We start from the raw sequence: 25,548 nt of genomic DNA on the forward strand, positions 1-25,548 counted from the left end.
CTCATTTCTAAAATGAGGAATAATGGTATTTGCCCTACCTACCTCACTGGGCAATTGTAGATAAAGTGAGATTATAAATAGGAATGTGTTGTGATACTGCCCCCCCCCAAAAAAGTGAAAGGTGGTATATAGTTATTATGTCCTGACTGTTCCCATCTGACATCTCATATCTGAATGGCCACAGGCCCGAAGAGTGAAAGAGACTGCCTGAATATGCCAAAGAGGATCAGAAGGGAGTCTCTGTTAGCTCTTGGAACTGGAAAGAGATAAGATACATTCCCAGTGTTTGGATTTCTGAATTGAATCATGAAATACAGTTTCCCATAGAAATAACATTCAGTGGCTAGGTTTCCAGGCTAGCCAATTTTTTAAAAAATGATATAACCATAAATAGCTCATTGTGATCCAATTTCTATAAACTGTAACAAAGCCCGTTTGTGGTATTGGTTTCAGTTTGGTGTTTCAGATGTTCTGGGGGACCTAGCCTATTGGATGATAGTGAATTCACTTCTCCTCTGGCTTCCCCAGTTATTTGATATTTGCCTACAGGCTGTTGATGGTTTACTTAAACCGAATTTGGAAATATCGGTTTCTACTTCAGTCCCCTGGCCCTTTGACTAAAAGAATCTGAAGCCAACTTTCTTTGCCCTAGGTAAGGGATGAGGAGCCCTCTGGGATCCCTGACCTCTTTAATGATCACAGTAACCTTCCAAGTTACGTAAGGTGGATGATGGACTCTGAGCCGCAGGAAGGTTAAGGGTCATGTGCAGGTCACATGCTTAGTCTTAAGAGGTGAGATTGAATCTTGGTTTTTTGATATGTCATTCAAGGCTCTTTTCATGACATCTCCATGCCTCAAGACAGAGGTAGTGGGACTTCCCTGGCAGTCCAGTGGTTAAGACTTTGCCTTCCAATGCAGGGGGTGCAGGTTCGATCCCTGGTCGGGGAGCTAAGATCCCACATGACTCAGGGCCAAAAAACCAAAACATAAAACAGAAGCAATATTGCAACAAATTCAATAAAGACTTTAAAAATGGTCCACATCAAAAAAAAAAAATCTTAAAAAATATATATATATATAAAAAAAGATGTAGTTCGTTGAATTCACTTTGAATTGTAGTTTTAGTTGGGAGAAAGAGTGTTTTTGTGTAGTCTTGGTTATAAAATATGCTTATGATCTTATACATATCTAACTGTAAATTTCCCAAAGGTAAAAGTTTAGTCTGAATGAAAATGACTCTTCACACTGATTTGACATGCATAGGGAAGGATTCTGTTAGTATTAAAGAACTGCTTGAGGAAAAGAATATTGTTATATGGAACTGTTATATTAAAAGATAGAATAGTCAGTCTTTCCATAATAATAGTAAGCCTAGCTAACATTTCTCTAGTGCTTGCTATGTGCCAGGCAATGTTGAGGAACTTTTTTCTTCTTGCCAGCTTAGACTACAGATTTGCTCATGATTAGTTTTTAGAAGCAGTGAGGAAGAAGTCTCTCTGTGGAAGAAGGCAGTGAAATGGTCAGTAAGTGGCATTTTATGGAACATGTAAAGGATGTTTCACTGGGGTAGTGGAAATAATACTGCAGTTGGAATCAGAAGACGTAGCTTCATCCTTGCTCCTCCACTGCCTAACTGTGTGACATTGGGCTAGTGACCTGTCCTCTTAGAATCTTCAGTTTCCTTATTTGTAAAAAGAGGATAATGATACCTCACGGGACTATTGCGAGGATTAAGTGTGATAATGTAGGTAAAGTTCTTAACTACGTGTGCCCTCACAGGAAGTGAGGTTTTATATAGTAGGCATTGAGAGAATATTAATTGCTTCTTTTAATCTCCGTGCACAATGTGTTTGTGAAGTTAAGTTGGAGAACAGACTGTGAAACCTGGTTTATAAATTTTTAAATATCATCCAATTTAAAGATGGTATTTTCCTTTGACTGCTGCCTTCTTTAGTGCTTCAGAGTAAACGTGCAGGGAATCAAGGAAAACAGGTTATGGCTAGAAGATCTGGGTTTTACAGGGTGGCCACTAAGTCTGGAAACATAGGTGAATATGCAATAAATGGCTTAATGATATAATATTATAGCCCATTATGAAATCGTATTGTCTATGCTTTCAGACTTGGTGGCCACCTTGTAGTTTTAGCTTTGTTATCTGTTCGGTGTTCGGTTCAAGGAAATTATTTACTCTCTCTGGGCAGTGAGAATCAAATTATATAAATTATTCTCAAAAGTGCTCTATGAACTATGAAGCACCTGTTTATTGTTTTTTTCTTGTGGTACAGTGGCTTTTGATTAGATAAGATGGAGAGAATTCATTTACTCAGGAAATTTTTCTCATAGGTGACAAAATGGAAGGTGAAAGTCAGTTTGATAGCTTTAGTAGTGGGAAATAATTTCAAATGAAAGGAAGCCATATGAATTATAGAGAAGGTAACATCAGAGAATTTGATAGGTGGCTAGATGGGAATGAATGGAGTAGATAAAGGATAAGGAGCATTAATAAACCGCTGGATTATTAGTAATTCCACAGTCTTTACTGTGTTGTGTGAGATGTGATAACTGAGAGAAGGATCCGGCCTTGTATCCTTGGATTGCCCTCATTCTGTGCTATGGATATGTGCTGTGCTGTGGTATGATATAAAGACAAGGGATTTGAAATCAAACTTACTGTTTATCAGAATATTAGAAGATAACTTATGGATTTTTTAAAAATGTAAAAATAGATACTTTTACATTAAGGTATAGATAGTTATAAGCAAAATAGATGTAAGCAAATAGATATAAGCAAAAATAGATATTTTGCTTATTTCTTTTTCAGGCCCTATAGTCACATTAAATGGGTTTTCTGATGGAAGCTTGGCAAGAACAGAGGGAAGAAAACAATTAGCATTTCTCTGTGGTTACAACAGAAATGGTGAATTTGTTCCTTTGGTTATTCAGATCCTCTAGTTCATGGAGGGAGTTACTGGAGGGCCCAGGAAAGACATGGAACGTGAGAGAGAAGTTCTTCCTCTCCTCACCTCGGCAAGCGTGTAATGGCTGGGGTACTCCTCAATGGCCCAGGTGCCAAAGGCTGGTCTTCTGGTCTCGAATGCTCCACGAAACTGAGCACTGCTGCCCCGTTCTCCTCCCAGGTCTTTTGCTTTCTTCAGGAGAGAGAGCACCAAGTGTGTATATCCCTTCCCCTATCGTCTCCCCTCCACACACACCCACACACACTCACACACAGACTGGAGCAAGAGATACTTCTTTCATTGTTCAGATTCTAAAGCAAAGTAAGCTTCAGTGTCATCAACCACTGCTGAGCTGAATGGAAAAGTTTATCTAAATGAGTATAAGAAAATCAAGATCCCCAGTCTTTAGGACTTTCCTTAGGAGCCTTGATTTTGATGGATGTAACAGAAAATAAGCAGGTAGGGGAGGGACTATATAATACAGGCTTTGTGCATTGAGAGCTGCATTGACAGAATTGCTAAGTCAGTCCTAAAGCAAAGAGGTTTTGAAAGAAATTATGCTAGAAGGATGGGAATAGTTTAGATATGAAAAAAAAATCAGTGAAATTCCTTTTTGTAAAGCACATGTTTTTTCCATTAGAGAAGCAAACATTGGGACAGTTTTCCCAGGTCCATGTCCTTGAGGAGGTGAGAGCAAGAAAGGGTAGAACCTTAATCCTTGCCAGGAAAGTATATGCCATCTGGGAAACTTCTCCTTGCCTATCATTTTGTCAGTGTCGAAACTAACCTGAAAGTCAGTTTGGTTGTCCAAAGGTCTCCTTAATCATGTACTTAGAATGTTTCATTTGATAAACATTACCTGGCTTATCATGTCAAAAACTGTTGGAAGAAATTTTGAAATCACTAATCGATAGATTTAGTTTCTACAGAGCATTTATTCATTTATTTATTTGGGGACTGCTCCTGAGTTTAAGCCACCCTTCTTAAGAATATAACATCTGTGTCACAAACTCATGATGATTGTGGTAAATATCTACACTGAACACAGTTCTTTATGTAAATACTAAGGTATGCTTAAAAGGTCCCTTTGACAGGCTCTCAGGAATTTCTGCATTATAAACTGCATTTAGTGTGGAGAAAGGAAACATTGGGAGAGGAGAGGAAGAAAAGGAAAAAGACTGTAGTTCTTTTGTCCCCATTCCTGTTTTTCAAAATGCATAGTGCTCTCCGAGGCCATTGGTTCCATGTGGCTTCATGCTTTCAACCCCCTTTCTCCTTGTTACCTCGACCTGCCTGTCTGACATCACATAAGACGTGGGGCACTGAGAATAGAGCTTTTTTTTTCTTTAAGTGCCTAGTGTGTTTAACACTGTACTAGGTACCTTGTATGCATCACCATGTATCCTCACAACAACTGGGTATGGCGGGTACCATAACATTCTTGTGTAGATGAGGAAGCTGAGGCTGAAAGAGTTGAGGGAATGGCCCTAGGTTACACACCTGGTGAAAAATCCAGAGGACATTGTTCAGTCATTCTCTTATTTGACTTTGCCACTATGGAGGACTCCCTCCTTTTTGAATTGTTATGTTCCCTTAACTTTCATGACAACACATGTCTGACTTTTCTTCTTGCTTCCGGCCACTTCTCCAGAGTCTGCCGGGGGACCCTACTTCACCTCTCCAGCCATAAAATCTTGGTATTCCTACCTGTTCTTTGACTCTTCTCTCTTCTTTGCGCTCTCTTCCTGAGCTTTTAACTTGAATTACTGTCTTTGTGCGGCCGAGTCCCAAATCCTTATTTCCATTCCAGAGCATGCATCTGAGAATCACACACATGAATTCAATCATCTATTTGATCTCTCGCTTCAGTGTGCTCCTTAAATTCAGCATGGCTCAGAGAGTTTTCCCCTTGATTTTCTTCTGAGATTCTGTAACTTAGGAAATGGCAACATCCTCCCCCCAGTTGCCCACATCAGAAACCTGGTTATTATCTCACTTCTCCTGGCTCCTCATAGCTCGCATTGCATCACCAAATTTTACTGATTCTCAAATGAGTTTGCCTACCTCATCCCCATTTTCACAATCTCCAGTCTCCCGTGAATAGTTTGCTGCATAAAGTTTTGCTTTCTTCTAGTATGTTTTCTAGCTAGTAGCCCAAAAACTGTTTCTAAATTGGAAATTTGATTATTTTGCCTGCCTTTTTCACAACTCTGCCCTCTTCACTTATTCCTTATTACTTTCAGGATTAAATTCAAACGTCTTTACCTGGTCTGTAACCCTGCTTAACTTGGTAGCCTCATTTTTTACCATTCTTTTATGCTAGTTCTTGGCATGTTCTCTTGCTTCTGGGCTTAGTACACATTATTCTTTCTGCTGGGAGTGCTCTTCTCTCACTTTCAAATAGCTAACTCCTTCCTGCCCTTCATAAACTTAGTCTAGCTCCTTTTCAACAGCCCTCCCTGACATCACCCGGTCTCTGTCCGCCAAATGTGTCTTGTGCTCTCATAACACCATACACTTTTGAAAAACACACCATACACTATGAAAACACACCATACACCATACACTTTTGAAAAACACACCATACACTATGAAAAATGCTATGTTTTTCATAGCGTTTGTAACTATAACCCTATCTTCTCTCCAAAACCATGTCTCAGATATACAGCTGTCTTCTTTTCATTCCCACTTCATTTCATTCCCATAGGCATTTCACTTTTAACCTTCCAAAACCAGCTGTTCCTCCAGACTTCCCCATCTCAGGAAATGGCAACTGTACCATTTCATCTAGAGAGGCCAAACCCAAAGTTGTCCTAAGTTCCTTAATGTATCACAGCCCATATCCAGTTCATCAATAAAGCCTATTGTTTCTACCTTCAGAATATAGTTAGAATCTGACCACCTCTTGCTACTTGCTACCTCTTGCTACCCTAATGTGGGCCATTGTCTCCTTTTGCCTAGATGACTGCAGTAGCCTACTAACTGGTCTGCTTCTAACTGGTCTCCTGCTTCTGCCCTTCCTCCCCTAAAATCTATTCTCATCATAATAGCCAGAGTGATCCTCTAAAAAAGAAAACCAGGTCTTCTCACTCCTCTGCTCAAAACCTTCCCATCTCTCTTAGCCTAGAGGCTAAAGGCCCCACGTTGGCCTCCCTGGTCTGGCCCCCCTTACTCCATCTTCACTTCTGACCTCATCTCCTACCACTCCACCCTGCCCTTTTTAATTTTCTTCAGGTCTCTGTTCAAATGTCATCTTTTCAGTGAAGCCTTCCCTAACCATCCATCATACAGGAGCTCACCGACCCCACCCTGTTTAACTGTGCTCGATAGCACTTATTACCATCCAGCTAATTATATCTTTTCTTTTCTGACCGTTCTTCTCAACTAGAACTAAAGGTCTGTGAGGACAGAGCCTTGGTCTCTGTTTACCACTGTATTCCCAGCATCTAGCGCAGTGCATGACCCCTAGTGGGCACTCAGTAACTCTGTAGTGAAGTCTAAGAAGAAGTTGTCATGGATTTAGTAGTTTTGCAGACCTGCCAATCCAGTGAGTCCCAGATCCCACACTGATGAGCATTTTCAGTGCTTGTAGTTACACCACTCCTTTCCTCAGTTTCCTAATCTGTAACATAGGGATGTTCTTACCACTCAGGTTGTTTGTTTGTTTGGGGAAGATTAAATAAAATATCCCTGTGAAGTGCTTAGCTCAGTACCTTGCCCATAATAAACTATGAATTGAGAGCAGTTGTTGCTATGATACTCTGCTAATTCTTATTAGAAGACCACATTTAATTGCTTATCCATTAGATTTTAAATTCAGCTGTATCTTAAACTTGCTATTGTGATAATAATGATAGTGTGATTGCCAGAGGCGAGGGGAGGGGACGAAGGAGGGGTATTGGGTGAAAGTGCTCAGAAGTGCTCAGACTTTCAGATGTAAGATAAATAAGTTCTGGGGATGTAATGTAAAATAATAATAATGATAGCAATACTAGTTATTAATAATAGGAGCAGTTATCATTTGAGTGCTTACTGAGTGCCAGGAAGTATTCTGTAAGTCAACACTTGTCAGTAGAACTTCTGCAGTAATGGAAATGTTCTATATCTGCACTGTAAAAAGGTAGCTGCTAGCTACGTGTGGCTTTTGAGCCCTTGGAATGTGACAGGGTGAGAAACTAAATTTTAAATTTTATTTAATTTTAATTAATTTAGGTTTGAATAACCACATGTGGCTAGTGGCTACTGTATTTGCGTTTCAAAGCTCTAAATTCTTTAAATGCATTAATCCATTTAGCATTCATGACAATGCAAAGACTTTGGTGGAGCTATAGATGGGGAGATCAAGTTTCTGAGAGGTTGCCCAAGATTTCACAGCTTGTATGAGGCAGAGCTGGGATTTAAAGGTTAATAAATCCTTAAGTAATCTGTTTCCAAGGCACCTCCTTCATGTCATTCGCAAGAATTGAAGTCCCACAGGCCAAGGGCCAAGTTGACATGTCTGTGTTCTTGTTGCAGGGAAGCTGAGAAAGTGAATTTCTGGTTCCTGCCCCAGTGAGGTATCACTCATAAGGTGGGAAACTCCCCAAACAGAGGAAAGGTTCAAAAGATTCTAGACCAGTATGGCTGCTCAGCCTCTGTATACGATTTCCTTCCAGACTTAATCTTGCAAACCGTGCAACAAGAAAATGCTTCCTACTAACATATTGCAGCCCTCTCTCACAAAAGTGAAAAATATGCTCTGTCTTCCCCCCAAAGGGGGAAAGATATAACGTCTTAAGTTACTGTTTCCAAGTCTAGGATATTTGGGCCACACTTACTCCTTTATGTCCATACTGTTCCATTATGGTACTCTGTAACTAGTGAGCCACCAACTTACTTTTTATAAAATGTTAGGAGGAAAGGAAAGGGAGAAATTAGTTAAAAACATAAATATGTACATGTCAGACCAAGGAAGAAATATGACGGGATACTTAGCTTTTCCTATTGGTCCTGAACTGTAGTTGGCATTTTAACTCCCTTCTCCAATACCCATTTCATGTTCACCCTCAACCAACTCCCGAATGAGGTAGGTTTTTATCTAGCTATAACACCTAGGCTTTCATTCCTGGGATATCTGTGTTCTTGATGGTTCTACCTGTATGGAGTTGTTACGGACTTTCATTATTTTTTACCACTAGACATGGCAAAACCAGGAGACAGTCCAGGTTCCAGATGCACACCTCCTTTTCCTCACTCTGTAGCAGCAATCCTGTTTACCCTTGGTAATTCAGATTGAGTGCCCCAACCAGGTCTGTAACCTCACTTTTTGTCTGTCTGGTCAGTGTCATGAGAAGCTCAAAATTGCTAGGTTGCTATTTAAGTTTCCAAATCAGTGAAGGCATTGTTGAGTCCCTTGGTGAAATCATTCTTCTCTTGGGTACTAAGACTATTAGACCAGCAGAACTCGAGTTGCAGCCATGGGAGAAAAAATGCAAGTTGGTCATTAGGTGTGATGAGGAGGAGAAGATTTACAGCTAATTCTACTTTCATCCCTTGGTTCCTAGGTCCATGTGTTCTGACTATCAGAGAAACAATGTCACATATTATTCACTGGTTACAGGCATCCTGTGGGACATTAACCTCATGAGGTGCTGTCTCCCAGGCAGCACTGGAACTGAATCTTCAGTAGATGATTTAGCATTTTAGCAGATCATCTTTCTGGGTAATGGGGTACTTGGTGAGACCAGTATATCCCATTAGCATCAACCCATTGCTGTACTTTTTATTCTAAAATCTTGAGTGAGATACCATAATGATAAATAAGGCATTGAGTAATTCTGTAGATGACAGAATTACTTGGTGGACAGGAAAGGCAATTTCAAATTCAGAGTAAGTGTCTTTTCATGTGAGAGCTAACAAATGACCACTAAAGGTTGAGGATATCTGCCTGAAGTCAAGTATGTTTTCATAAAATTAAGATGAGGTATAAAAGTTCATTCTGAGTTGGTACTTGGAGGCACATGCAAAGCAAAGTTAAGTTGAAAGGGGGTTTCTAACAATTTCTAACAAACTTCCAAGGGGTTTTGGGATTAGCAACTGAGATGATGATGTCAGGCTTAGCAGGTGCCTGTCCTAGTAAGCATTCAGGAAATGTACAGTTGACCGTTGAACACAGGGGTTGGAAATGCAAGAGTCCACTTATACACAGATCTTTTTCAATAAATACACAGTTGGTTCTCTGTATTCACTGGTTTCGCAACCTGGATCCAATCAACCGTGTATCAAAATTTCCATCTGCAGTTGGCTAAATCTGCGGAAAGGAAACCTGCAGAATGGGAGGACCGACCATACTGTGCCATTTTATCTAAGGGATTTGAGCATCCTTAGATCTTGGTATATGTGGGGTCTCCTGGAACCAATCCCCTGTGACTGCACTATTGTTTGTAAGGAAATGTGGTAAAATCAGTTAGCTAATTCAGGGCCCCCTCTTAGAGCTTGACTGCCCCTATTCATTCTTTCATTCTCTTCAAACAGTCCCCTGCCCCTCCCCCTCCCTCACTCCCCCCACTCTAGACAGGTCCCAAATGTGCAAGTCCCAAGGGAAAAAAAGAAAGAAAGGGGGTTTGAATGAGTTGCAGCCATCTGTCACTGACTCAGTATGACCTTGGGCAAGACGCTTAACCTGTGAGCTGCCCGTTGCTCACATCTGTCAAATTGGGATAATGACACTTGGGTATATAAGGCTTTGAACCACTCAGATGAAAGATTTTGTGCAATTGCAAAGTGTTTGTTAACAACAACAATAAAAATCCTCATCTCACCCTCCCCTCAGCATGACCTGTGTTTAAATGGAGCAGTGCATAAAAAGATTGCCTATGAAATGATGTCGTCTATATTTCTGTGGTTACATGCTCTCCTACCATCTAATACGTTTCCTTCACAGCACTTCTCACAGCTGGTGATAGTGTATTTGTTTGACTCTTTGAATAGTACTCCACTATACCCCAAACCCCATGAGACCAACAGGGACCAGGTTAGGCTGTTTACTATTGAATCTCCAATGCCTAGCACAATGCCTGCATGTGGTAGGCATTTGGTAAATATTTATTGAATGGATGAATAAATGAATAAATAAATAATGCATATTTCTATGAATTCTGCCCAGAGAAGGAAAGAAAGAGCGAGCAAACAACAACAGCAACAAAGCCCAGAGAGATATATCAGAAGTTTTGTTCCTTCGCCCCCAGCCCACCCCCCCCCCAATAGGGGAATCGTGTTACTGTACTGTATAAATATGTGACTCCTGTTGGTCATAATCTTACAGTGGGATTGGTGCCATGAGAAATTATTGGAGTAATTTTCAACAGCATAAATGTTTAGTAACAGATGCACATAGATGGCAGGTTGCCTCATTCAACTGCCATCTGTTAGACAACCCATTAGAACTAGACCAATGGCACTCTCTCACAGGTTTAAGTTTATTCGTTTTCAATTTTTTTCTGAAAGGCTTGAAAGAGGAAAGATGTTTCCATGTCTGGTTGGCCGCTGCCCAGTAATGGTGTATTACAACACCTTGGCAAACTGAGAAGTCCATTCAGTGTGTCATAATGTTCAACAAGGAAGTGTTCCCTCTTTAGTGTTTTTGTCAGAAGTCAAACTATATAATGGCACTAGGAAACTCACTCAACTACAAATAACTGGGTCCAACAGAGTTCAGTGCAGATTGTGCAACTGACAACAGAAACGGGCATGAGATGAAGGGTATAATCCATGCTGGTCATCATTAGCGTGTGTGATATATGTATTTTTTTTTTAACAGGGCAAAGGCAGGCAGTATAGTAAACTCTGTAGAAAATATAATGTGTCTCCATTGCAATTAGGTTATAGTCAGTGAAAGCATAATGATTCTTAGCCTGGACATGTCTTTCATTGAAAACTTTTCCAAGCTTTTTTGCTATATAAAGGTGGAGACAGTGTTGGCCTATATAAATTTACCCTGTGCATGACCAGTTGGGTTGGTGGTGTGTCATAAATGTGGGCCAACCTCCATAAATGTCTCATTGCTTAGCATAATGCCTGGTACCCAGTTGGGGCTCTAAATATTTGTTGAATGAATGTTCTAGGACCAGTTGAGGCAATTCTCTCTGGATTCCCATGAAAGTGGGTCCCATAGCCTTAGATCAGGCTGACTATGAATTAGAACTTGGAATACTTAGCGTACAAAGCATAGTGCTTATCACTTTTATGTACCTATAATAAACTTCTAAAGGCTGTGTGATTTCCAAAATGTAAATCATCAGGTATATGTTATTTTGGGAGCTAAACATCTAACAGTGGCTGTTTTGGAGAGAGTAAATCCATCTGAGTCTTGGTTCAGTTACAAGAGTGACTAATTTTATACTAGATTCTCACATGATTCAAAAGTGTATGAATGACTCAGCCCATTAATATCCTTAGCTCCTGTGATCTCCCCTCCCAGTGAAATAATAGCTATCAGGCAATAACGATAACTGGAGGAGGAGACCTTGACTTTGCCCTGTGGCAATAAAATGATACACTTTGAGTAATTGCATATGTGTACAATATTGTTTGAAAGAAATGAAGTGTATTATCATCATATAAATATTAAAAATTTTATTTTAAAGCATGTTGAAAATAATACGTAGTTTCAGTATGGGTAAGGACCAAGTTTGCCTTTTGTTCCTACCATTATTTCTTTTCCTAAAACATTGAGCCTCTGTTCATAGGGACAGAGCCACCAAAGGTCTGACTTCATTGTTACAGTCAGCTCTGTGATTGCCTTCCTTTGCTGACATCAGAGAAATACTGCAGTCACAGGAGTGTTGGGTTCCAATTAAATGTAGCTAAACATTCACAAGTGATTTTGAGCTCAAACTGAGCAGTTAGTTGGAGAGTCTCTGGAACATTTGGTGATTTATGTGTTCTGTCCTATCACTGCTCCATGTTTTTGAAACAATTCATTCAACAAAAATCTGCCTATTTTGGAGTCAGCACTTTGTGCGTGCGCATCTGGGCTCTTGCTAAAGTCCTCAGTGAGCCAATCATAGAGTCCAGCGGACACTTCTCAATCCTTATTTAGCTTGACTTCAGTGCAGCATTTGACCGATCTTGAAACGTCCTAGACTTTTGGGACACTTTCTTTTGGTTGTCTTCTTAACTCTTGCACTTTTTCTTTCTAGACTCTTCTAGCTATCCCATAAATGTGGTATTCTCCAGAGTTCTCTCCTTACTTCTTTTTTTGTTTGTTTCTGTTTATTTCATCTCCTTGGTAATCCCATTCATTTCCATGGTTTCCATTAAAATCCATACCCTGATTTCTCCGCGTGGGTGTTCATGTCAGTCCACAGAGCTGCGGGCCTGGATATCCAGCCACCCTGGAGATATATATAATGATAAACACAACAATAACACTTACTCCTCATTGACTGTTCTCTGTGACAGATAGCTCATCAGTGCTGTATTGTTTCATCCCATCTATTCCTCTCCACAACACTGTGAGGGAAATACTGTCATTATTTTCTGTCTACAAGTGAGGAAATTAAGGTTAGATGCATTTAGTAACTTTTCTAAGGTCATTCAGTTAGCAGAAGAGCCTAATTTTTAATCTCAAGTCTAGAGCCCAAGTTTTTCATTAATACTTGGGATTAGCATGTCAGAATGGAATCCTTTACTTTCCCCTTTCTTCCCCACACCCATCCTTCCCATTATTCTCTGTCCTATTTGAAAGGACCATATTTCATTCCTAAAGTAGAAGTCTGGGAATTGCAGTAAACCTCCAAAGATTGCGGATCACAATAGTACTTTGCTTTTTATGTCCAAAATATCTTGTTTGCACTAAACAGAGGTTTCAAACTCCTGGCTTCAGGCTGATGTATTGTTTGGACTATACATTGTTTTAGAAACGAAAAAAAACAAACAAAGTTCTCACAGAAATCTAGATTTGTAACTTTTCTTTAGAAACCTGGGCTTGCTGTCTCACGTGGCAGCAGTCACCCGGAGCTGTGCAGCGGCTTCCTCTCACCTGGGGCTGTTGCGGGCTACTTTGACACCGTCCTCACCACTGCCTGTTGTCCTACACTTCTTGGGGGTTTCCTCAGATCCTTGCGTGTCCAGCCCTGTGGGCATTTATGACCTCTGGTAAAGACTATTGTTGTGCTTTCGCAGCTGGTCTTCTCCCCTCTCTAGTTTTTGCCCTAGTACTTGAAGGATTTTCTCAAATGAAATCTGTTACTTGCTTTCTCTTAGTGTTTCTGATTTGTGTTTCCCCACTGGCTTCTTCTCAGTCCACAAACATGTTGAAAGCTCTATGCTAAAGTTGGAAGGAAAGAGTAAGAAAATTTAACATCTACTGTGTGCTGAGTTAAACACAAACATGGTGTAATTAAGTCTCCATGGCATTGACATGGGTGTTCCTGATTCCTAATGAAGAAGTGAGAGAAACCCAAGGCCTAGAAGGACAGTCCCCAAATCCACAACTTAGGGACCCAGACCTGCCTGATCCTGGGTCATTTGATCACCTACTGTACTACAGATAGTAGTCATTTGAGCACCTACTGTACTACAGATAGTAGTAGTACACTGGGCACCAGTGAAATAATCCTTGCCCGAGAGAAGCTTCGCAAGCTAGTAGGTTGAAACAGATAAATAGTTCCAGTGCAGTGTACCAAGTACCTGGTAATTAAATCCAGTGGTTTCTTTTTTAGCCCTTATCTTACTTAAGCTCTCTTGCATCATTTTTTCCAAAGGACAAGCGTCTCTTAAGGAATTTTCTCTTTTCCTTTCTTCTTGGACATGCCTTACTCCTGGTTTTCTTCTTTGCTTTTTTTTTTTTTTTTTCTTTCCTTAAGAGGTCCTTTTGCATTTCTCTTCTCTTTTTTCACATGCTCTCATTTTAAATTTAATTAGTTGCCATTTTAAATGTTAAAAATCTTGAAGTCATTATCAGTTTCTTGTCTTCCTCTCACAAAATGACTCAGCGATTCTGCTTCAAAAGTAGTGTTACAATTTGCTCAAGTTGCCAGCCCCTCTACCATTAGTTAACATAGTCCAGTAACTTCTTTCTCCCTTCCTTAGTGCATCCTCTATGCTTTAACTACAGCCGTCATTAAAAAAAAGAAAGAAAGTTCTCATGGTATTATTACTTTATTCCTTAGAATATTTTAATGTCTTTCCCTGCTGCCTATCAGGTCAGGCCTCACTTCCATAGCCTGGCTCCCAAAGCTATTCACCACCCTACTAGCAATCAACTTTTCTGGTCCTCTCTCCTGTTTAGCTACAAAGCTTAGCACAGAGAGGGCACTCACTGGGTAGGTAGGTGGTACTTAAAAACCTGACCTTTTCTCTCCCCAGGGCAGTATTAAATTCTCATTCTGTAAGTATGGTGTCCGATAAGTTTACTTCTCAGTAGTGTCTATCATTTAAAAATTATAATGGTGTAAAGATTAACAATCTATTGGGTTGGCCAAAAAGTTCATTTGGGTTTTTGCATAAGATGTTATAAGCTATTTTTAAAATTCTGTTTTCAAAATTCTTTAACCCAGTGTATGAACTGAACTGTGTTCCCCCAACATTCATTATGTTGAAGTCCTAACCCCTAATATCTCAGAATGTGTTTGGACATAGGGTCTTTAAAGAGATAATGAAAGTTAAAATGAGGTCATTGGGGTGCCTCATTTTAATCCAATGACTTGTCCTTTTAAGAAGAGAATATTTGGACACAGACACATACAGAGGGAAGACTATGTCACAGGGAGAAGATGGCCATCTGCAAGCCAAAGAAAGAAACCTCAGAAGAAGCCAACCCTGCTGTCACCTTGGTCTCAGATTTCTAGCCTCCAGAACTATGAGAAAATAAATTTCTGTTGTCTAAGCCACCTGGTCTGTGGTACTTTGTTATGACAGCCCTACCAAACTAATACACCCAGTGACTTAAAACTGAGGTTTTGTGTCTTGTATCTAGGAGCTTTATCTGTAGGAAAGGGAATGGACTGAGGATCTAATAGATCCTCTCCTCCCATCTCAAATTTCTTTGAGGTATTTTACATTTGTCCTAGGAGAAGAGGGCCATCCTTACCTTTTTCAGACTAGGTAACACTTAGGATCAACTAACTACTCAAAGAATGGCTTTTTTCTTTCCCCTTTTGGGATTATGTATCTATTTATCTTGAAGATACAAACAAAGCAGGAAACCATTAAAAATATAGTTTAATCCCCATTTATTGCATTGATTTAAACAGGTAATGAGCTTAGTATTTTCCAGGCTCTCATTTTGATAGCTAGAGTACAGTAAGTTCTCTTTGCAATGGATAGCTATGCCAACTGCAGCATCAAGTTTCCAGAGAAGATATTTGCCGCGGTGAATTTATGTGCTTTAGAGCAGTTCTCTTGAGGTTCTGCTGTGGGGGGAGAAAGTACTCTGAATCGCTAAATTTGGTGTGTTCAGGTTTTCCTAGTCATACTTCAGGTTGCTGTGTTGTCAACCTCAAAATGCCTACCCTCTCCATCCCTCACCCCCGCACTCTTCTACCCAGCTCCTCAGCTTGTGGTGTAGTTGAACGAAGGAAATGAAGTATGCTGAGTGGGTTAGAGACTTTGTTGGAAGAGAACATCCACATTTGTTGATAATCTGCTCAGATCAGATCTTCTCTGACCATTGCAGCTTAAATAATAATTTCATACTGATCAAAGACCTTGAGAAGGTTCACCTGTATGCCTGCCTGTAATGTTCCCCTTAACATCTCAGGTGGATGTGAGTTGACTTTATTTTATAAATCCAGAAAGAGAGCCCATAATTCTTTTCTAAAAACTCATAATTTATTTTCTATATCTATCTACTCTGACCTCTTCATGCTACTATCTTGAACTTGTTCTATCCAGTGTAGAGGCAGAGGATAGCCAGTCACTGCGTATAATAGCTCTTATTCTTGAGATATAAGGCATTATTAAATTGGCTTTCTACCTTCTCTAGCCAAACTGAGCTTTATTGTTTTTTTAGCCTTACAGGACTTGGTTTAGATTTTTAATTACGTATAACTTGTCATTAAGGCCTCTCCATGTTTTTTCACACCTCTCCTTGATGGTGGATCCAGCACTGGTTGAGTTTTATCAGTACAATGAGTAGACAGTCATTTCCTACACTCTGTACTTTAAATATGGATTTAGGCATTTTGGTTTCATGCTTAATTTTCATTTTCGATTCAGCTAATTAAAATGCATAGCAATTGAACAAAAAAAGATTATCTAATTCTTTCCTCCATGACAAAAGCTAATCGAAGCAGAGGACTTGCAGATAGTCTTTTGACTTTGAATGGTAAAGCACAATTCTTTCAACGTTTTTGCCTGTTTGAAAAATTTATAATAAAATATTGTGAGGGGTAAAACAGAATAAAGATTGAGAGTTTAGCCTTGAACAGAATAGGGGCACTTTTTCCTTGTGGCAGCAGGTGGTGGAAGTTTAAGGTTGAAATCTTACCTGTTTTGTGAAGTAGGAGCCACTCTCACCTGCTGGGACCAGGGACCAGAGAAGAGGAGTGCTGAAGAGAATGAAGGATGGAATGAGCCCTCGGGAGGAAGGAGAGGGGACTGAACAGACCTAAGTAAAAGGAAGGAGCCATCATGTTCAGGTTCTGGTGAAGGTGGAGGACACAGTTGCACTGGTGTGAAATTTTTCCCCAGTAGTTGTCTGGACACAGCAAGCTAGCAGGGCAGTGAAGGCATAGCTTAAGAAAGCAAACTATGGGATGGGATGAATGATTCCCTCTGCTGTTCACTAGCAGTCTGTTCTGGAACAAGTTCCAGCCTCTCTGGTTCTCTGTTGGGGGGAATTCTGTTTTCTACCTCATTGTAGTTTTATTTGAATGAAATGAGAGAAAAATACTGTTACAAGACTGTGTCATTGTTAACATTTAACTAAAGTAATTTTATTGTCTTCCTCAGGTAAGAGAAGAACGTCCAGAAAAAATACCCGATCTAAAATTATTAGTGGAGAAGAAGTTTTTGGCTTTACAGAATAAGAATTCTGATGCAGACTTTCAAAATAATGAGAAATTTGCACAATTTAAACAACAGCTGAAAGAACTAAAGAAGCAATGTAAGTCAGCATGCTTTGCTTTGGTTTGGCTTTTTGAAATTAGGGAACTGACTGGATGACCAGTCCCAGAAATCTGATTTTATAGAGTTAGCTTATCTGCTTGGCTTGATCCTCTTTCTAAATCGCTTTTTTATTGTTGTTGCAATTCTGTATTTTGTCTAACTTTGGTTCACATCAGCCTGTCCATTTCTGAAAACCAACAGTTTCCACAAAGTGCTAAGAAAATTCCCCAGCAGGTAGAGAAAGTTACACTGTTATTGTCCCACTGCTGGGGAGGGGAATTGGGACAATAAAACTGAAAGCTATTTTATTAAAATAACGGTGGTGTTTTTTCACATTTTAAACTGCTGTGCCAAGCTTTAAAACAACCACACCTTGATGCTAGTTTTGCTGTTTTAGAGTAGTGTCTTCTCAAATATGGGACCAGAATTCTCCTGATCCCTTCTATCTTGGTGGTAGTATAAATTCCACGTGAGTTTTAGATTTGTTGCCTTCCTAAGAAACTTTATTATACTCAGGTTTTTAATGAACATAATTTTGATTTTAAAATGAGAGTGGGGGCTTCCCTGGTGGCGCAGTGGTTGAGAATCTGCCTGCTAATGCAGGGGACACGGGTTCGAGCCCTGGTCTGGGAAGATCCCACATGCCGCGGAGCAACTAGGCCCGTGAGCCACAATTACTGAGCCTGCGCGTCTAGAGCCTGTGCTCCGCCACAAGAGAGGCCGTGATAGTGAGAGGCCCGCGCATCGCGATGACGAGTGGCCCCCGCTTGCCACAACTAGAGAAACCCCTCGCACAGAAACGAAGACCCAACACAGCCAAAAAAAATAAAATAAATAAATTAATTAATTAATAAAAAGTACCTGAACCAGTAAATGATAATGGAGAATTATTTTTTTTTAAAAAAAAAATGAGAGTGGAAAAAATTATTAGTTGTACCCAAAAAATCTTGTAGACAGTGTTGGCAGAAATATATATTTTCTATACAGTGAAGTACATATGTCCTTTTTTCCCCCCCTCTTTTTCCATATAGTCCACGTAACAATTTTATGTAAATTTTATTGTTTTTACACTAGCATCAACTGTTGTTCTTTCTTTTAGGTTTGAGGCTCTTTTATTCCTTAAGGAATTGAGGCAAATAAAGTTTTTTTAAAACTTTAGTTTCATATCACCTTCATTTGTGCATACACGGGGAACAGGAATGCATGATATAAGATATAAATTTACTTCGTGTTCATATTTCTACTTAGTATAGGGATTCATATTTTGAAATAGGCTTTCTTTTAAATATAAGCATTTTCTTTAAATTGATGCTGAGATCTCAAAAAATGACTGAGGAAGCTGCTTTACTTTTGTCTATTTTACAAATAACTTAAGTTTCACAATTTGGAATGTTTTGCAATCATGATGAGACTTTTGCTTTTACTGTAGATTTAAACAGTAAGCACTTTTTCCCACATTTTAAATCCGTTTTTTTGTTCTTCATTGAACAACACAGCTACCAAAATCTCCCTAATATAATTTGCACTGTTCCCCCAAATGGGTAATAATCCCCCAAACAGGTAATAATTTGTTAGTGCCTTTCTGGTCTTAAGATGCTAGGGAATTGAAGTTTTGGTCTTGGTCAAAATAGCCAAATGTATTTTATTTTTCTACTTTGAGCCAGTAATCACAAATTATGGCAGATTTAGCATCCATCTGATCATAATTCTTGATTTTTTTAGATATTTTATAATACAGATTAAAGGACAAATACCCAAAAATAGAAATTTCTTCCCACTTTGTTATTGTTTACAAAGTTACTATTCCATAAGAGAAAACTATAAAGATCTTTGGAATCATATACTCATGTGGAAACACTTTCTAATTAAGAATATATAATTCAACAAAATGATTATTATTGGAATTATAGTTACTGTTTCTTTAATTCTCTCTAAAATGGGGGGTGAGGGAGAGGTTTCCCCAGGCCAGCAGTATACATCATTTGTCTAGACAGTTAAAACTTACGACAAAGTAAACTTATATTGAAAGAAGAGCTCCCTTATGTAAGGTTTCCTTACATATGATAACACTAGAATTGAGACAGCTTTCCCTTTTATTTCTTCTAAAGTAGTCTTTTAAAAAGTTTTAAAGTCTCAAATGGTAGAACAAGCAAAATATTAATACTCTCTTAAGATGCCCTATAAGATGCATATACTTTACTTGCAAAATGTGATTTTTTTGTGCATTATTATTAGCGCTATCAATTAAACTTGCACCATGCCTACTGGATTTCATTTCTTTAGATTTAACGCCAGTGAGGATGCTGATTAGCACCGGGCTCCTACAATTTTTGTGGAGCCAAGTCAAAGGGACTATGATTTATAAAGAAGCCAGTGAATCTGTTTATTTTGAGAGATGTTCTGAAGGCAAAGAATTAGAATAGTAATTTTTTTTTTTTAAAGATTGGAAAAGACAAGCCAGGGAGAGATACTTGCATCTAGTTGTCTATTTTGACAAAGGCTAAAGCGTTTTTATGGTCTGCACATAGCAGAAGAGTTCTTTCATGAAAATCACCCCACATTTTCACCAGATTTATTCTACAAGGACATAAATTGCATGGGATTAAATTTTACCAAATCAGGATTTAATGAAAGAAATGCCAGGAAACTCTCAGGTGGGGGAAGTCGAGAAGGAGATTGAAATGAGGCCGTCTGCCAGGTGTCCTGACCTGAGGACGTGCTCCCACTCGGCCTAGGCGGCCCTGCCGGCAGCAATCCGTTCACCCCGCTGTAGCTCAGCAGCTGGTTCTCAGACTGTCTGGTCTCAAGATCCCCTTACATCTGACAGTTTACTGAGGGCCCCCCAGACAGCTTTTGTTTCCATGGGTTATAGCTGTTGGCATCTAATTCGAAATCAAAACTGAGGAATTTTAAAAATATTAATCCACTTCAAAAAATCAATCATAAGCCCCATTACATGTTAATACAAAGAACGTTATGACATAATGTTCATATATTTTCCAAACAAAGAAAAATTAGTGAGAAGGTTGGCATTGTTTTCCATTTTTGCAAATCTCTTCAATTTCTGGCTTAATGGAAGGCAGCTGGATCCTCATATTTGCTTCTGCAGTCAGTCTTGTACACTGTTTTGGTTGAAGCATACAAAGAAAATCTGGCTTCACATACAGGTTGTTGGACTTGCTGAAAGGATCTTGCAGACCACCTGCAGTTCTCACTTTGAAAACCACAGATTTAGGCCAAGGATCAGTAAATTATGGCCCATTGGCCAAATCCAGCCTACCCCCTCTTTTTCTATGGCCTGCTAGCTAAGAATATTTTGTTTTTTAAATATTTTTTAATTGTTGGGGGAAAACGTCAAGAAAAGAATAATATGTGACATGTGAAAATTATATAAAATTCAGATTTCAGTGTTCATAAATAAATTTTTGTTGGAATGTAGACACATTCATTCACATGTTGTCTGTGGGTGCTTTACATTATAATGGCAGAGGTGAGTTGTTACATCAGAGACCATTTGGCCCACAAAACTTATATTTACTATCTGGCTCTTCACTGAAAAAGTTTACCAACTCCTGGCCTAAATTAAAATCAGAAACAAGGGAAGGTTTTTGTTGTTGTTGTTTTGTTGTTGTTGTCGTTGTTTTAACTTCAGATTTTTTTCATAAATACCATGCATTTGTCTCAGGTGTGTTCAGAACACCGTGTGTGCCTGCTGTGTATGAATCATTGCAGCTGGTGCTCTGAGATCAAAATAAGGCAGAGTCCCGGTACCTGGAGAAGACAATATATACAGATGTGAAATAATGTGAGAGCCATGAAAACAAATATCCAATCAAAAGCAAAGACAAAATGTCAAAAACAAATATTGGGTTGGCCAAAAAGTTCCTTTGGGTTTTTCCGTAAGGTGTTATAGAATATTATATATTCCACAATATTATATAATGTGGGCCCTAATGCAGAGAGTCAGAATAGGAATGCAGATTTTATCTGTGTCGGTTGATAGGGGCTGCCTGGAACTGTGTGTTCAAAAAGATTCTGAGGCTGGGTTCGGGCCTAGCAGAAACGAGTGTGCTGGAGGATTACGGTGGAAAAGAAGAGGAACAGTACAGATAATGTGGTATTTACCATCCCTAGAATATAAGGGTAACAGATACATTGTACTCATTTAAGAATATGCTTACTCTAAAGGTCACATACTTCAGTTGCACACAATAAGGTTTTTTAGTAGTTATTTCCGTCTTATGGATATTGCCAGATTCAGTCCATCTTCTATGCATAAATTATTTTATCCCTGGGTACCCAGTGTCCTCTGTATTAGAGATATTATGTTGCCCCAACTTCACAGGATTATTCCCAAGATTAAATGAGATAGTAGATCTTTGCAAACTCTGAAAGCTTACTTTAGACTTAAGTTATTATTGAGAAAGAGCTAGTACAGCATAGTGGAAAGAATATGAGTTTAGCAGCCAGAAGACCTGGGTTTGAGTCACTTAATAAGTAAGTAGCCTGGTCTCCCTACCAATGCCACCCATTTTTCTTAGTTCTAATTCTTGGAGTCATGTAAACCAAGATTGTGATTGAAGATAGTTTTTATACTTGGCGGTGGTGATGATAAATGAGCTAGGGAATAATTTCACAGAAAACTATTTCCCTAAATGGTAATCATGTTCTTACTAACCCAAGTTGTAAAATAAACAATATGACTTGGTTTAGGGCAGACAGAACCAGACTTTGTTACATGAAATTATTTTCATTTATCTGACCAGTGTGTTCACGTAATGTTCTCTCTTCCTTGCCTCTTTTACCTAAACAGTTTACACTATTACAACTCATGGTCTCCTGCAATTTTAACATCAGGAGAACTTAATTAGGATGTGCAGACACCTCTATACAGACACTTTCTCAAGTCATCAAGTAATCTTTTTGGCGTCCTTTATTCGTTTACCCATTATATGATTAGTAGGCATCAGAAGCTTTAGTGTAGGTCATCAAGGCAGAAATTGAGGGCATTTGACAATAATTCATAGTTAGAAACCCTTACAGTTTAAGGGCTTCACTTTGTGTTCAAAATAGAATTTACTGTGAATCTGAGATCTTTAGTATTAAAATAAATTAATATGAAATGTAATTTTGATGGTACCTTTAAATGTTATAAGAGCATGTCTTTTTTAATGCAAATTTGCTAATCTGAAGATGTTCACCACAAATTTAACAGTATATTTAGGTCATATAGGAGATATGCAGAATATAAGACACAGAGATATTTGAATCCATGAGTGAAACTCAGAAATCAATTTCAGTGATAATGATATTTTTATCCGGATATATCTATACAGACATAGGAATTTACACTGTAATCTTGTGATTATATGGGTTCACAAAATAACTATGTACCTTCACTTGAAACATGCTCATTATAGCTCTCAAAACTGATAAAATAGGGAGTGGCCATTCACTTCACAAAAGGATTCACTCAAGGAACCCGTTAGAGAGGGAGTTCTTAGGAACAGTAGAATGCCTTTACTTTACTGTTCCTTATGGGTTGCTTACCCCTTCCTTCAGCATCTATTCAAAGCTGCAGTGTAGTTCCATCAGGTAGGCACTTCCGTGTTTTGCCTACTGCTGTATTCCTTGAGGTCTAGGCACGTGGTATGTATAGCACAGATCCTTGATGGTCACAAGAGTCTTCAGGAGAACCGTCATATACTTGAGAGCTTATGCTGTATTTAAAGGAGACCCCTGCCACCTGTGCCAGTCCCTTGTTGCTATGAGTGAGGGTGGACCCAGTGTTGCCAGATCTTCAGGTTCTTTTGGAAAACCCAGAAGCTTCGCTGATTATTTTTCAGTTACTAAATTTTAAAAACACTGTGCAAGCTCAGTTTGCTATTTTGATTTTGCCTTCTCATAATACCATTTTTCAGTGCCTTGTTATGCACTTAATGAGGGACATCAGCATTAATTTGGGCAATTAACAGTAGATTATGATTTCTTCAGAGAAAGGGATGGTTTTGCTTCAACACACTTCAAGGTAAGGCCAGAATGTGCATTTGACCGTCATTTGGGAATGTGGAGTAGAAACCCAGTGGATTCTCTTGAAAAGCAGGTGGAGATTTTATGGTGAGGGGCCAGGTATGGGAGTCCCTAACCCAGTTGCAGGTGAGCAGTGGAGGTATAGAGATGATTAGCATCTTTGAAGATTGGGAAGTTGTGTGTGAGTTTTGAAGCCTGGAAGGAAAGAGATGAGGAAGAAACAAAGGTGGTGCCAACAGGGAAAATGGTTGTGCCTAGAAATCCGTTGGATGCATTTAAACTATGCCAGGTGTTGATCAACCTGACTTAATCCTGATCCCCTTCAACCTGTAAATTTCTTTGTTGTACAGTATAACTGTCTATCCTAACAATGTGTGTTGCTGGCCGGCAGTTAACCAAAGCCCAAGACCCTTTAAGGCAGGAACAGTTTCTTATTCATCTCTATGTTTCTTTTGTTCCTCATCTAATCAGAGCTCAGGTAATATTTACAGAACAGAATTATTCAACTAGAAAAAGAGGGTCAGAACCTAGTTAAGGTAGTCTGATGATAAAATTTCTTTTCCCTTCAATACTGTGTCATCAGCAAAGAAGAAAAGAAGAGGAAGAAAATTAGCATGTATAGAGTTGGGATCTAAAATCAGCAGCAAAGGTTAACAACTTTTATTGTCTTTGAAAATTCTTTATTTTTTAAATTACTCAGAAAAGACAACATACATGACTTTGTGCTTATAACCCATTATAGTGATATGTTGGTGTAAATGTATAGTATATGTAGTAATACATAGATTTTAATACCATAGCAGCATGATGCTCAGGAATTGATGCTCACTTTTAGTGTGATTGCTTAGAACATTTAAGCAAATTTATAAAAATTTAAGTTTGCTGGCTCTTCTATAGACATTTTTATCATCTCTGTGGCCCTCAGTTGATCTTCATTTTTTTCTTTGATGTTGATGACACCATCACCATTCATTTGCTGGATGACCATTAATTGCTGAGAAATGCTAAAAGTCATAAGTTTCACAACAGAGATTGACTTTTTCAGGCTGGATTGCATCCCTGGCCTGAGGACTCATGCTTATTGAGTGAAATTTATCCCTATGCTGATGTTTCATTCTTTGTGTATTTGCCTCTCTCCCTCTTCCTCTTTGAGTCATTCAGTCTGATTCTTTCGTGGCTCTCTCCTCCCTTCTGCTTTCTTTGTGTTTCCCACCCCATACGGTTTCTCTTTCCTGTAGGTCTTTACTTATGTAAGTGGTAGCTAAGTGCTACCATTCCCATCTTAATGATGAAGCAGCTTCAGAGAGATTAAGTGATATGCCCAAGGTTACAAAGCTAGTAAACAGTAGAACCAGAAGACAGGAGATGCCAAGGGTAGAGAGAGAGTATTAGGAAGAGGTGTAACTATCCTCTCTTCTGTTTCATAAAGTTGTTATTTCCTAGGAATTTTTACATTTTAAAGCAGATTTGAGGCACCAAATAAATAGTGAAGAAAAAAATTAATTCAAATTAGATTGATTCTGTTGTGGTAGAGCTTTAGTCAGGGCATTAAGCTATCAGGGAGCTCTTTGGTAGTGAAAAATTGGCTTTTCTACGTGTGCATTGTAATAAACAATAAAGATGCCCATCTGCTCCACCTTCACTCTAGATTTTCCCTGGTCCTTTTAGAAAATAGTAATATTAGAAGTAATAACCAGGCTTTGTATAGTGCCTACTACATACGGTATTTAATCAGTGCTTGTTGAATTAATGAATAACGTACAGGCATTGTTTGAGGGCCTACCTATGGAAGGGGTATGGAATTTGTATACTTTATATACATTATTATTTCTCACAAGGGGTATGGTATTTGCATACTTTATATACATTATTGTTTATTTCTCACAACTCTACAAGAGAACTGTACCCATTTTGTAGATTAGAAAATATGCAAAGAGAGGTAATATAACTTCCCTAAGATCATAAGTGCTGAAATTCAAACCCAGGTTTGGGTGACACCAAAGTTCATGTTCTTTCCCTTATATACCACACCAACTCTTGAAAACACTTCCATGTTTTTTCTCTTCTCTCAATTCAAGCATTTCATGCATCTCTAAAAATTGATGTGTCCTAGGACTCCTGAGTAGTGAAGAGTTTGTTTGGGTCTCCCAGGTTATAGATCCACATTGATGTCCTCTGATGACACTGATGGAATCTGTTTCATCTGGCTGAGAGAGAATCTCTTGCTTAGTCACTTCCATTTAGAGATCAGGGAGTAGGAATCATCTCAGGCATTATATAGTACTTTGTATGTGCTTGATATTGCCTTCAAGGTAGCCCCTAGAGAAACACGAAGTAGCTGAAGCCCATTTTATAGATAAAGAAGTGTGACTCAAAAGGCAAGTGGTTTGGTCAAGGTCACAAAGTAAGTTACAGAGTGAGACTTGAAACTAAGTCCTCCTTTCCCAGATCCCAGTAAATAGTGCCTAA

The 25,548-nt window shown here is 38.9% G+C and overlaps 1 protein-coding gene across 1 annotated transcript in view; it reads left to right on the top strand.

Moving 5' to 3' along the window:
* Positions 1 to 25,548, top strand: part of NSMCE2 (NSE2 (MMS21) homolog, SMC5-SMC6 complex SUMO ligase) — a 219,764-nt gene that overhangs the window by 58,412 nt on the left and 135,804 nt on the right. The window contains exon 4 of the mRNA XM_061171786.1: positions 16,894 to 17,047. Within this exon, the coding sequence (XP_061027769.1) occupies positions 16,894 to 17,047 (154 nt within the window). The remainder of the gene's footprint in view (positions 1 to 16,893; positions 17,048 to 25,548) is intronic.

The sequence above is a fragment of the Eubalaena glacialis genome, chromosome 17, assembly GCF_028564815.1.
Source record: "Eubalaena glacialis isolate mEubGla1 chromosome 17, mEubGla1.1.hap2.+ XY, whole genome shotgun sequence".
Lineage (NCBI taxonomy): Eukaryota > Metazoa > Chordata > Mammalia > Artiodactyla > Balaenidae > Eubalaena > Eubalaena glacialis.